A 15,001-nucleotide genomic window follows, 5' to 3' on the forward strand; every position below is an offset into this window, starting at 1 on the left:
ATATAGACATTTCACGTTGGTTTCTAGTAAAGCGAAACCACTGAAAACAAAATATTGCAATCCAGCCACATACATGTTCAGTTGTCCAACAACAACAGAAAACAACAGATGAAAAATGACAGACTTTTATAAAGTCCGTCAGACATCGTAGACATGTTTTTATTTTTAAATAAAACATTTTTTTTTTTGTTTTGTTACACAAACATTTGTGGCATTCTAAAATTATATTAAAAAAAATGTAAACAACAGCCCACAACCAATGGCTCAAATTAAAACGTTAAAAACATTTGTATCTAAATTAGTATTTCCCCAATACTGTCATTTGCATCCATTTTACTATATGCTGTTTTTTTTTTTTTTTTTACATGATCAGTTGATCATTTCTGAGTTATTGATCAATGTGGTTAATCAATGGAAGTGGAAGTAAACTATTGTAACAGTGAAGTTGATGTGACAACCAGCATTCAGTTTAACTCAGCAACATCATGTCATTAGCCTGAGAGTCAGCTGTGTGTGCCAATGACAGCAATGGAATTGGAAGGGAGCACAAACAGATCTGGGACTAGACTGGTGAGCAAAACTGGTCTTTTCAACCAGTTTGGCTCACCGGGAGGCTAACGAGTCATTACATAGGCCACACAGAACGTGCATTTCCTTGAGCGTCTATACAAGTCTACCATGTTGTATTTCTGTGCGAAAACATTGAGAGAGTGCTGAACAGGTTGTTATAAGCAGGTAGGTGGAACAAACACGTGGCGTGACTCATAGACTACCCATCTGTGCACAGGGAGGCTACCCTAAACCTGCTAATACTGCCTAGACACTTGAAAACACCCTAGTACGCAGACTACTGCTGCTGTCTGCTATCACTTTCTGTTTGTTAGACATCTGACCAATATTCCTTTCTCTTCGTTAGATATCCAGCCAATGTGACTTTCACTTCACAGGGTGTTCTAGGAATCGGAGTAATTGTACGTACCTGAACATGCAACAATCAATTTGCTAATTTCCCTTCTGCAATGACATGGATAATGATACGGATGGGTTAGCCTACACTATGTAACCTGTATGTACACTGTACAACATCACAACAGAAAGTACTATTCCACCATGATGAGTGATAGGAGGATCTTATTATTCCACCATGATGAGTGATAGGAGGGTCTTATTATTCCACCATGATGAGTGATAGGAGGATCTTATTATTCCACCATGATGAGTGATAAGAGGATCTTATTATTCCACCATGTTGAGTGATAAGAGGATCTTATTATTCCACCATGATGAGTGATAAGAGGATCTTATTATTCCACCATGTTGAGTGATAAGAGGATCTTATTATTCCACCATGATGAGTGATAAGAGGGTCTTATTATTCCACCATGTTGAGTGATAGGAGGATCTTATTATTCCACCATGATGAGTGATAGGAGGGTCTTATTATTCCACCATGATGAGTGATAGGAGGATCTTATTATTCCACCATGATGAGTGATAAGAGGATCTTATTATTCCACCATGTTGAGTGATAAGAGGATCTTATTATTCCACCATGATGAGTGATAAGAGGGTCTTATTATTCCACCATGTTGAGTGATAGGAGGATCTTATTATTCCACCATGTTGAGTGATAGGACGATCTTATTATTCCACCATGTTGAGTGATAAGAGGATCTTATTATTCCACCATGATGAGTGATAAGAGGGTCTTATTATTCCACCATGTTGAGTGATAGGAGGATCTTATTATTCCACCATGATGAGTGATAGGAGGGTCTTATTATTCCACCATGATGAGTGATAGGAGGATCTTATTATTCCACCATGATGAGTGATAAGAGGATCTTATTATTCCACCATGTTGAGTGATAAGAGGATCTTATTATTCCACCATGATGAGTGATAAGAGGGTCTTATTATTCCACCATGTTGAGTGATAGGAGGATCTTATTATTCCACCATGTTGAGTGATAGGACGATCTTATTATTCCACCATGTTGAGTGATAAGAGGATCTTATTATTCCACCATGATGAGTGATAGGAGGATCTTATTATTCCATCATGTTGAGTTATAGGACGATCTTATTATTCCACCATGTTGAGTGATAAGAGGATCTTATTATTCCACCATGATGAGTGATAGGACGATCTTATTATTCCACCATGATGAGTGATAGGAGGATCTTATTATTCCATCATGTTGAGTTATAGGACGATCTTATTATTCCACCATGTTGAGTGATAAGAGGATCTTATTATTCCACCATGATGAGTGATAGGACGATCTTATTATTCCACCATGATGAGTGATAGGAGGATCTTATTATTCCATCATGTTGAGTTATAGGACGATCTTATTATTCCACCATGTTGAGTGATAAGAGGATCTTATTATTCCACCATGATGAGTGATAAGAGGATCAGTTATTCATGTATCCTCTATATACAACTCATGTCCTCTAGTTACTGCTGTGTGAGGTGCATATGGAAGCAATGTTTTATATTTAATACATCTAAACCTTTAGATGTTATACCAGGGATTCAAAGAAAGTTGACAGAGAAATGACCCTGAGTACAGGGACTAGGAAAACCAAACCAAACCCCCCCCCCCCAAACAAACCTAGTTAAACCTTAGATTTAAGATGCATTGGAATGGCTGCATCAGTTACTAAAAACATACATATGTGCCCTAAAATGGCACCCTAATTCCCTATATAGTGCACTACTTTTGACCAGGGCGCATAGGGGATCAGGTCAAAAGTAGTGCCCTATATACAGTAGAGACCTGGAAGCCAGTTCCACTGCTTTTCTCCCATAGTCCCACCTCTAACCTGGGACACCAGGTGGGTACAATTATTATCAGGTAGAACAGAAAACCAGCAGGAATCAGGACCTCGTACGGTTGGATTTGAAACACTCTGAAAACATATACTTTTGTTTTAACATAGTTAAACATGGCACATATTCACACATTGTATTTCCTTTTAAAATGTTTCTGCCATGATTATTGATAAAAGTGACACACGTGCTAATAGTGCATATTTCCAAAAGGGCTTTATAGCAGAGCAGTTGACCTGAGGTAATCTCTCTCTCTCTGATGGCTTTATACTCAGAGGATTAAGAGTGTAGCTCTCTGTCTGTCAGAACAGACATTGACACGGAGAGAGAAAAGAGAAAAGTGCACCAGGGTTTCCAGTCTTCCCACTCCAGGCCTCCAGTCTCAGGTGAGGGGAGGATTGTCGTTCTCGTCCCCAGCGAGACCTTCCTCTCCAGGGATGAGGGCCTCCGTCTCCTTGGCTTCTTTACCTTCTTCCACTCCCAGCAGCCCCACACCCCTGGAGGACACACAGAGACAGACAGAGACAGAGAGAGAGACAGAGGGAGAGACAGAGGGAGACAGACAGAGAGACAGAGAGAGACAAATCAAATCCAATTTTATTTCTCACATGCGCCGAATACAACAGGTGTAGACTTTACCATGAAATGCTTACTTACAGGCCCTTAACCAACAATGCAGAGTTATAAAGTAAGAAAAGATTAGCAAATAAGAAAGAAATTAAATATATAAGGAAATTAGGGGATAGCGAGGGGACAGGGAGGGGATAGGGAGCTCATAGTGACGGGATAGTACCTAAGCAATGACACACTTGTCCAATGAAATGCTTACGCAATGACCTACCTGTCAATGACCTACCTGTCCAATGAAATGCCTAAAAGTGTGAAGTGTACAAAGCTGTCATCAAGACAAAGTGGGGCTACTTTGAAGAATCAAAAATATTAAATATATTTTGATTTGTTTAACACTTTTTTTTGGTTACTATATGATTCTATATGTGTTATTTCATAGTGTTGATGTCTACACTATTATTATTATTCTACAATGTATAAAATAGTAAAACTAAAGAAAAACCCTTGAATGAGTAGGTGTGTCCAACCTGTTTGACTGGTACTGTGCGTACACACAGAAGAGAGAGAGGGGTGGTCATGGGTAGTGGCAGAACGGGACAAAAAAAATCATCTCAGGCATTTCTACCACAGCGGGCCATTATTTTCCTTGAGGCTCCCATTATCAGCAAGATAATGATAATTCTGAGCAACCCCCCCCCTAAAGTTAAAACAGACCCACTAGGCTAAAACTGGACCAGTCCTCGTCTCCTCCTGCCTGCATGCAAACCGTAAATACTAGATAACATTACAGCCATATCTGGGTCAGGTAAAATATCACGTCAGGATGAAAATCTAACATCTCACCTTACTCATTGGTCACATGTCAACTCAAAACCTGTATGTTCACTAATGTTGCTGATACCTGATGCGGTACTGTTCAGTCATGTGACTGGTGACTGGGAGTAACATCCTATCATGGAAGTTTACTAAACAGAGTTAACAGGGAGTTTGATGGTAGTATAGCGGTAGTATAGGGGTAGTATAGCAGTATAGGGGTAGTATAGGGGTAGTATAGCTGCAGATAAGGGGTAGCATAGCGGTAGTATAGTAGTATAAGGGTAGTATAGGGGTAGTATAGGGGTAGTATAGCTGCAGATAAGGGGTAGCATAGCGGTAGTATAGCAGTATAAGGGTAGTATAGCGGTAGTATAGGGGTAGTATAGCATTATAGGGGTAGTATAGCTGCAGTATAGGGGTAGTATAGCAGTATAGGGGTAGTATAGCTGCAGTATAGGGGTAGCATAGCGGTAGTATAGTAGTATAGGGGTAGCATAGGGGTAGTATAGTAGTATAGGGGTAGTATAGGGGTAGTATAGCCGTACAGGGGTAGTATAGCGGTAGTATAGTAGTATAGGGGTAGTATAGGGGTAGTATAGTAGTATAGGGGTAGTATAGCGGTAGTATAGTAGTATAGGGGTAGTATAGCAGTAGTGTAGTAGTAGTAGTAGTAGTAGTATAGGGGTAGAGTAGCAGTATAGGGGTAGTATAGCGGTGGTGTAGTAGTATAGGGGTAGCATAGCGGTAGTATAGTAGTATAGTAGTAGTATAGGGGTAGTGTAGTAGTACAGGGGTAGTATAGAAGTAGTGTAGTAGTATAGGGGTAGTGTAGTGGTATAGGGGCAGCACAGTACTTGTGTAGTAGTAGTATAGCGGTAGTATAGCGGTAGTATAGTAGTATATCTGCAGCATAGGGGTAGCATAGCGGTAGTAAAGTAGTATAGGGGTAGTATAGCAGTAGTGTAGTAGTAGTAGTAGCAGTATAGGGGTAGAGTAGCAGTATAGGGGTAGTATAGCAGTGGTGTAGTAGTAGTAGTAGTAGTAGTAGTGCTATAGGGGTAGAGTAGCAGTATAGGGGTAGTATAGCAGTGGTGTAGTAGTATAGGGGTAGTGTAGTGGTATAGGGGTAGTATAGCTGCAGCATAGGGGTAGCATAGCGGTAGTAAAGTAGTATAGGGGCAGTATAGCAGTAGTGTAGTAGCAGTAGTAGTAGTATTAGTAGTAGTATAGGGGTAGAGTAGCAGTATAGGGGTAGTATAGCAGTGGTGTAGTAGTATAGGGGTAGCATAGCGGTAGTATAGTAGTATAGGGGTAGTATAGCAGTAGTGTAGTAGTAGTATAGGGGTAGAGTAGCAGTATAGGGGTAGTATAGCAGTAGTGTAGTAGTATAGGGGTAGTATGGGGTAGAGTAGCAGTATAGGGGTAGTATAGCAGTGGTGTAGTAGTATAGGGGTAGAATAGCGGTAGTATAGTAGTATAGTAGTAGCATAGAGGTAGTGTAGTAGTACAGGGGTAGTATAGAAGTGGTGTAGTAGTAGTATAGGGGTAGTATAGTGGTATAGCGGTAGCATAGTAGAAGTATAGGGGCAGTATAGTACTTGTATAGTAGTAGTATAGCAGTAGCACAGGGGTAGTATAGTAGTAGTGTAGTAGCATGGGGTAGTATGGGGTAACATAGTACTAGTATAGTAGTAGCACAGGGGTAGTATAACGGTAGTATAGCAGTAGTACAGGGGCAGTATAGCGGTAGTATAGTTGTAGTACAGGGGTAGTATAGGGGTAGTATTGCAGTAGTATAGCAGTAGTAAAGGGGTAGTATAGCAGTAGTAAGGGGTAGTATAGTAGTAGTAAGGGGTAGTATAGTAGTAGTACAGGGGTAGTATAGTAGTAGTACAGGGGTAGCATAGGGTCAGTATAGGGGTAATATAATAGTAGTAGTAAAGGGGTAGTAAATTAGTAGGAGTATAATATGTGTAGTAAAGGGATAGTATAGTAGTAGTAGTATAGGGGTAGCATAGTAGTAGTAGTATAGTAGTAGTATGGGGTAGTATAGTAGCAGTATAGGGGTAGTATAATAGATGTAGTAAAGGGGTAGTATAGTAGTAGTATAGGGGTAGCATAGGGGTAGCATAATAGTAGTAGTAAAGGGGTAGTATAGTAGTAGTATAGTAGTAGTATAGGGGTAGCATAGGGTCAGTATAGGGGTAGTATAGGGTCAGTATAGGTTCGGTGGCAGTATAGCGGTAGTATAGGTGTAGTATAGCTGCAGTATAGGGGTAGCATGGCGGTAGTATAGTAGTATAAGGGTAGTATAGCTGCAGTATAGGGGTAGCATAGCGGTAGTAAAGTAGTATAGGGGTAGTATAGGGGTAGTATAGCCGTACAGGGGTAGTATAGCGGTAGTATAGTAGTATAGGGGTAGTATAGGGGTAGTATAGTAGTATAGGGGTAGCATAGCGGTAGTAAAGTAGTATAGGGGTAGTATAGCAGTAGTGTAGTAGTAGTAGTAGTAGTAGTAGTATAGGGGTAGAGTAGCAGTATAGGGGTAGTATAGCAGTGGTGTAGTAGTATAGGGGTAGCATAGAGGTAGTATAGTAGTATAGTAGTAGTATAGTGGTAGTGTAGTGGTACAGGGGTAGTATAGAAGTAGTGTAGTAGTAGTATAGGGGGTAGTATAGTGGTATAGCGGTAGCATAGTAGTAGTATAGGGGCAGTATAGTACTTGTATAGTAGTAGCACAGGGGTAGTATAGAAGTAGTGTAGTAGCATAGGGGTAGTATGGGGTAACATAGTACTAGTATAGTAGTAGCACAGGGGTAGTATAACGGTAGTATAGCAGTAGTACAGGGGCAGTATAGCGGTAGTATAGTAGTAGTACAGGGGTAGTATAGCAGTAGTATAGGGGTAGTATAGCAGTAGTAAAGGGGTAGTATAGCAGTAGTAAGGGGTAGTATAGTAGTAGTACAGGGGTAGCATAGGGTCAGTATAGGGGTAATATAATAGTAGTAGTAAAGGGGTAGTAAATTAGTAGGAGTATAATATGTGTAGTAAAGGGATAGTATAGTAGTAGTAGTATAGGGGTAGCATAGTAGTAGTAGTAGTATAGTAGTAGTATGGGGTAGTATAGTAGCAGTATAGGGGTAGTATAATAGTAGTAGTAAAGGGGTAGTATAGTAGTAGTATAGGGGTAGCATAGGGGTAGCATAATAGTAGTAGTAAAGGGGTAGTATAGTAGTAGTATAGTAGTAGTATAGGGGTAGCATAGGGTCAGTATAGGGGTAGTATAGGGTCAGTATAGGGGTAGTATAGGGGTAGTATAGGGGTAGTAGTAGTAGTAAAGGGATAGTATAGTAGTGGTAGTATAGGGGTAGTATAGTAGCAGTATAGGGGTAGTAGAGTAGTAATAATAGTATGGGGGTAGTAGTATAGGGTCAGTATAATAGTAGTAGTAAAGGGATAGTAAAGTAGCAGTATAGTAGTAGTATAGGGGTAGTATAGTGGTAGTATAGTAGTAGTATAGGGGTAGAATAGGGTCAGTATAGGGGTAGTATAATAGTAGTAGTAAAGGGATAGTATAGTAGTAGTAGTATAGTGGTAGTATAGTGGTAGTATAGGGGTAGTAGTAGTAGTATAGTAGTAGTATGGGGTAGTATAGTAGCAGTATAGGGGTAGTATAATGGTAGAAGTAAAGGGGTAGTATAGTAGTAGTATAGGGGTAGCATAGGGTCAGTATAGGGGTAGTGTAATAGTAGTATAGGGGTAGTATAGTGGTAGTATAGGGGCGGTATAGTAGTAGTATAGGGGGATTATAGTAGTAGTATAGGGGTAGTATAGTAGTAGTATAGGGGTAGTAAAGGGGCAGTATAGTAGTAGTATGGGGGATTATAGTAGTAGTATGGGGTAGTATAGGGGTAGCATAGTAGTATAATAGTAGCAGTATAGCGCTAGTATAGTAGTAGTAGTATACTGCTAGTATAGTAATAGTATAGGGGTAGTATAGTAGTAGTATAGTGGCAGTATAGGGGCAGTTCAGTAGTAGTATAGTAGTAGAATAGGAGTAGTAGTATAGGGGTAGTACAGGGCTAGTATAGTAGTAGTATAGGGGCAGTATAGTAGTAGTATAGTGGCAGTAGTATAGTAGTAGTATATAATACTCACGCTAGCATTGCCAAGGGGATGACACAGAGTCCAGCAGACAACAGGAAGCAGAATCCAGGGTACCAGGTTACCGTGACAGCGTAGAGACTATTGAACACAGCTATCGCCACACTGATGCTTACACTGTCCAGGCACGCCAAGCACGCAAACAACGCTCCTATACACACACACACACACACACACACACACACACACACACACACACACACACACACACACACACACACACACACACACACACACACACACACACACGAGAGAGAGAGAGACATAGAGAAAGACAATACACAGTCAGATAAAGAAGTTCAAAGTTGCCACATAGGTAAATCACCCTACATTAAAATACTTGTGTATAATCTGGTGTTCAACCTTCCCAAGTTCTCTCACGTCACCCCGCTCCTCCGCTCTCTCCACTGGCTTCCAATTGAAGCTCGCATCTGCTACAAGACCATGGTGCTTGCCTACGGAGCTGTGAGGGGAACAGCACCTCCGTACCTTCAGGCTCTGATCAGGCCCTACACCCAAACAAGGGCACTGCGTTCATCCACCTCTGGCCTGCTCGCCTCCCTACCTCTGAGGAAGCACAGTTCCCGCTCAGCCCAGTCAAAACTGTTCGCTGCTCTGGCACCCCAATGGTGGAACAAGCTCCCTCACGACGCCAGGACAGCGGAGTCAATCACCACCTTCCGGAGACACCTGAAACCCCACCTCTTTAAGGAATACCTGGGATAGGATTAAGTAATCCTTCTAACCCCCCCCCCCTAAAAGATTTAGATGCACTATTGTAAAGTGGTTGTTCCACTGGATATCATAAGGTGAATGCACCAATTTGTAAGTCGCTCTGGATAAGAGCGTCTGCTAAATGACTTAAATGTAAATGTGAATGTACTTTAGCCCAACATTGTGAGACGGAAGGAGCAGAGTTATCTGTAACCATGTCATAATGGTTGCCTAGCTTCCACATTATTGCCGCAAGTTCCATGGTTGCCATAGCGTCGTGAGGTAGCCTAGGCAGAGAGCTCTGTAAATATTGTATATATTTTATTTGTTTTTTTTAGTGTTGTTTTTATAATTGTATATTTGAACTTTTTGGGGGGGGGTTTTTGATTACTTGTTGATAGATTAACTGTAATATCTGGCGGTGACTCACGAAATTGTATGACTGATTATGACACGTCAGTTTGTATTTTGCTTGGCTAGCTAGCTAATATGATTTGAATGATGCAGCAACACCAAATCAACAGCATTGGTTTTGGGCCCCTGCCACAGTTCCTAGAGGAAGTGGACTGCGGTGTGAGGGGATGCAGAGGCTTGCTGAGGTGTGGTGGTCTTACTGGAGCATTTACAGTTGCCAAAAAAAAACATTACCCAGGTGGTTGCTTCATTTCAGTAGTGGACGATCCAGCCTAGCTACGGACGAGGAACAAAGCCAGGATCGTTCCACCTCAAAAAGCACCAGAAAGAGGATTTCAACACCCACCATGTCAGATTGTTCTGAAATCGTTTCTGTTGTTAGAAACAGATAAGACTAGCATTCCTGCAACATTATTTTGTTGAAATTTAATTCGGTCTCTAAGCTAATTGATTGCATTGAAATTGACCATTTTACGAGGCCTGTCTCTCAGACGTCTACCTCCCTACCTGTAACAAATTTTTTATTTAACTAGGCAAGTCAGTTAAGAACAAATTCTTATTTACAATGACGACCTACCAGGGAACAGTGGATTTAACTGCCTTGTTCAGGGACAGAACGACAGATTTTTACCTTGTCAGCTCGAGGATTTGATCTAGCAACCTTTACGGTTACTGGCCCAACGCTCTAACCACTAGACTACCTGGCACCCCATAATATAGCTTATATACCTTCTCTCAATATACAATAATAAATAATAATAATAATAAATAATATACCTTCTCTCAATATACAGAACTGCTTATTATCTAAAGCTGAGGAAGACGATCGCCCTACAACTGTTAGATCCCTACATTGGTAAATAGTTTTTTGTTGTTTATTTTGTTTTTAAAGAGACTTTGAGATTAAAATCACAATATAAAATACATTGAGGATTATTATTATTATTATGTGTCCGTGTGGGAGAGAGAGGCTTGAAGAAGAGCCCTTCATTAACATCTCTCTAACATTTAACTAAATAGTAAGACATTTCAGTCCTACTAGTGTCTGTGTTTTAATGGTCTCCACTCAAGTTCCCTGTAGCTCATCTGGGCGTATGGTCACCAGAGACGGCTTGAGCTGACAAATGAGTTAAAGACTGCAATTACATAGACAAGAAATGTGTTTTACTAGAGATAGCTTAGGAGTAGAACAAGCCCTCATTGTCTCAAAATCATCCTTGCAACTGGGAAACTAAGCCAGGGTGGGGTTAGGACAACAACCCCGTGCTGATAACGACCGGATGAACCCAGAGTGGCTTATGATGCCCCTCTGCATGAGGAGGGTTGAACCAACCATGACAAAGCATTCTTAGTGTCAGCTATCTGACTCTGCATTTGTGTAAAGGTTAGGTTACTTGGTCCAACACTCAAAGGTGGGGGGGGTCAACCAGCCTCATTATTGCAATAACTAAATCAATATTAAATAAAGATGATTGTTTGAAGAAATGACAAAGTCTCTCTCAGTATGAATTTACACGACACCAGACAAGGTCCATGTGACCAGACAACAGGGCCATGTGACCAGACAACAGGGCCATGTGACCAGACAACAGGGCCCTGTGACCAGACAACAGGGCCCTGTGACCAGACAACAGGGCCCTGTGACCAGACAACAGGGCCATGTGACCAGACAACAGGGCCATGTGACCAAACAACAGGGCCATGTGACCAGACAAGGGCCCTCCTCTCTGGCCTAACAACCTCCGTTAAACAAACCATTGCTCAGGAATGCTAGGATGGCTTACATGCGTCAAACTCATTTCAAAGAGGGCCGAGTGTCTGCGAGTTTTCGCTCCACCCTTGTACTTAATTGATGAAATAAGTCACTAATTAGTAAGGAACTCCCCCTTATTTGGTTGTCTAGATCTAATTGAAAGGAAATACCACAAACCCGCAGCCCTTTCGTGGAATGAGTATGAACGCATTAGTTATTAAGTTTTCTAGTTAAACTAAACATGTCCAAAACACTCACCCTGCTCGTTCTTTGATACGATCTTTGACATCATGGATCTCAGCACGGGGAACGGCATGATAGCCAGCAGCATTGGAAGCCTCACTGAGGAGAACAAACAGACAATATAAACAAAGAGAGAGAGAGACACACAGAGAGAGCCAGAGAGAGAGCCAGAGAGAGAGAGACACACAGAGAGAGCCAGAGAGAGAGAGCCAGAGAGAGAGAGAGACACACAGAGAGAGCCAGAGAGAGAGCCAGAGAGAGAGAGACACACAGAGAGAGCCAGAGAGAGAGAGCCAGAGAGAGAGAGAGACACACAGAGAGAGCCAGAGAGAGAGAGCCAGAGAGAGAGAGACACACAGAGAGAGCCAGAGAGAGAGAGAGACACACAGAGAGAGCCAGAGAGAGAGAGCCAGAGAGAGAGAGAGACACACAGAGAGAGCCAGAGAGAGAGAGCCAGAGAGAGAGAGAGCCAGAGAGAGAGAGAGCCAGAGAGAGAGAGACACACAGAGAGAGCCAGAGAGAGAGAGAGCCAGAGAGAGAGAGAGCCAGAGAGAGAGAGAGCCAGAGAGAGAGAGACACACAGAGAGAGCAAGAGAGAGAGCCAGAGAGAGAGAGACACACAGAGAGAGCCAGAGAGAGAGAGAGCCAGAGAGAGAAAGACACACAGAGAGAGACCCCACAGACACAAACAGACCCCATAGAGCCCCAAGACAGCAACACAATTAGACCCAACCAAATCATGAGAAAACAAAAAGAGAATTACTTGAGACATTGGAAAGAATTTAACAAAAAACAGAGCAAACTAGAATTCTATTTGGCCCTGAACAGAGAATACACAGCAGCAGAATACCTGACCACTGTGACTGACCCAAACTTAAGGAAATCTTTGACTATGTACAGACTCAGTGAGCATAGCCTTGCTATTGAGAAAGGTCGCCGTAGGCAGACCTGGCTCTCAAGAGAAGACAGGATATGTGCACACTGCCCACAAAATGATATGGAAACTGAGCTGTACTTCCTAACCTCCTGCCCAATGTATGACCATATTAGAGACACATATTTCCCTCAGATTACACAGACCCCCAAATAATTTTAAAACAAATCCAATTTTGATCAACTCCCATATCTACTTGGTGAAATACCACAGTGTGCCATCACAGCAGCAAGATTTGTGACCTGTTGTCACAAGAAAAGAGCAACCAGTGAATAACAAACACCATTGTAAATACAACCCATATTTATGTTGATTTTTTCCCCCTTTTGTACTTTAACTATTTGCACATCGTTATATAATATGACGTTTGTAATGTCTTTCTTCTTTTGGAACTTTTGTGAGTGTAATGTTTACTGTTATTTTTTTTTATTGTTTATTTCACTTTTTATATTGCTTTGGCAATGTAAACATGTTTCCCATACCAATAAAGCCCATTAAATTGAAATTCAATTGAGAGAGGGTTAACATCACATGACTGACTCGCTGGGTTCTCAGTCGACTGAACAGAGGTTATGTAAGTTTGTCTTTTAAGTTTCTTCCCTTTTGGAAAAGAGCCAAGATAAAGGCCTGAATATTATGGTTTGTTTTCTTTCTATCTGGTTTCACAGCCATAATCAAATAAAGCAGCATGATAAAGAAACGCAGACAGGATCGTTCCACCTCAAAAAGCACCAGAAAGAGGATTTCAACACCCACCATGTCAGATTGTTCTGAAATCGTTTATGTTGTTAGAAACAGATAATATTAACATTCCTGCAACATTATTTTGTTGAAATTTAATTCGGTCTCTAAGCTAATTGATTGCATTGAAATTGACCATTTTACGAGGCCCGTCTCTCAGACGTCTACCTCCCTACCTGTAACATATTTTTGGTCTCTAAACTAATTTAATTTCATTGAAATTAACCATTTTAATTTAGAGGGTTCAGATAATGTTAAATAAATAAAGTACCTAACATGCGATTTGGACCTAACTTTCTTCTAACAAGGACTTAGATATGAGGAATCCAAAGGAATGGTTAAAACCACCCATGGACCCCCCCACACCCTACGCCGGTCATACGCCAACAACGACTATACAGTATCAGTTCTCTATGTCTGACCATTAATATGGAGCTGCTGCTTAGAGTACTGTTTCTTCATACTATGTAATGCATTCTCAGTGAATTTGGTGAAGTTTTTTTCCCCCCTGTTCAGAGAAAATTAGTAATTGAAGTTGTTAGGTTTATGTCCCATCCAGAAGCAAAAGAAACACACAACTATTTAGGCGAGGTGCTGGCTAGCGGAGTAGAACACTTTCTACCAATTTGTAAGTCGCTCTGGATAAGAGCGTCTGCTAAATGACGTAAATGTAAATGTAAACAGTTGAAAAATTAAAGGAGAGCCGCATACTCTAGGAGCTCAGATCCAATAATTTAATAACCTAATAAACAACGTATAGACAGAAAAGCTGTTTTCATCAGGGTCTGATGGCCCATCCAGCCAGGTCTCATAGACTAGACGTAACATAGTAAAAGTAAATCCGGGACACTGAAATTAGTATGATATGTTATGTTTGGTATGGTTACATAAGACAGGCAAAAAAACGCAAGGTGGTTGGTCGGGGTTAATGAGTGATCGTGTAACGTGGACGTCTAGCAACCCAAAGGTTGTGTGTTCGAATCGCATCACGGACAACTTTAGCATTTTACCTAATTAGCAACCTTGCAACTACTTACCACTTTGTAGCTACTTTGCAACTATTAGCATGTTAGCTAACCCTTACCCTAACCTTTTAACCTAACTCCTAACTCTAACTTTAATCCCTAACCCTAAATGTTAGCCACCTAGCTAACTAACCACCTAGCTAACATTAACCACCTAGCTAAGATTAGCCACAACAAATTGGAATTTGTAACATATCATATGTTTGGCAAATTTGTAACATATTGTTTGAATTACAATAAGTAAGATATTGTACGAATTACAATTCATAATATATAGAATTGTAATATGAATTGTAATTCAGAACATATCATTCAAAATGGATGATGGACATTCACAAATTAATACATACCATACAAAACGTAACATATCATACTGATTGGAGTGTCTGGATTTACGTTTACTATGTGACGTCTACCCTCGAGTCCAGGTTGTCCCATCCTACATCCTGATATTACCAGATTCTAACCAATAGATGGTGCTGCTCCTGCTATTAGGTGAAAAAAGTTTGAAGATTTACAAAACCCAAATTACAAAATTACATTGATTTCCTTACCCTGCAAGAAGTCTATCGACAAGGTATGTCAGCAACAACCCATGCTTTGGTTTTGTTAGCCACTGTTTCAAATGCTAACTTTTTATCAGCTGTGGGACAAATCCAATGCAAGTCAATGGTACCTATATTAGCATTTTCACACTTCATGATCAAATCTAATTTGGTTAATTTAGTGTAAATGTAATTTAGGTGAACTATCCTGTCACGTCCTGGCCAGTATAAGGGTTAATTGTT

General features: G+C 40.9%; 1 protein-coding gene across 3 annotated transcripts in view; it reads right to left on the bottom strand.

Moving 5' to 3' along the window:
- Positions 1-141: 141 nt before the first annotated feature.
- slc46a3 (solute carrier family 46 member 3) overlaps positions 142-15,001 on the bottom strand; it is a 30,494-nt gene continuing 15,634 nt past the window's right edge. For all 3 annotated transcript variants that reach the window (XM_045690244.1, XM_014129811.2, XM_045690243.1), the window contains 3 exons: positions 11,529-11,612; positions 8,384-8,540; positions 142-3,336 (listed from right to left, as the gene is read on the bottom strand). In XM_045690244.1, the coding sequence (XP_045546200.1) occupies positions 3,222-3,336; positions 8,384-8,540; positions 11,529-11,612 (356 nt within the window). In that variant the 3' untranslated portion in view covers positions 142-3,221. The remainder of the gene's footprint in view (positions 3,337-8,383; positions 8,541-11,528; positions 11,613-15,001) is intronic.

Source organism: Salmo salar, chromosome ssa11 (genome assembly GCF_905237065.1).
Source record: "Salmo salar chromosome ssa11, Ssal_v3.1, whole genome shotgun sequence".
In the NCBI taxonomy this organism is placed as follows: Eukaryota; Metazoa; Chordata; class Actinopteri; order Salmoniformes; family Salmonidae; genus Salmo; species Salmo salar.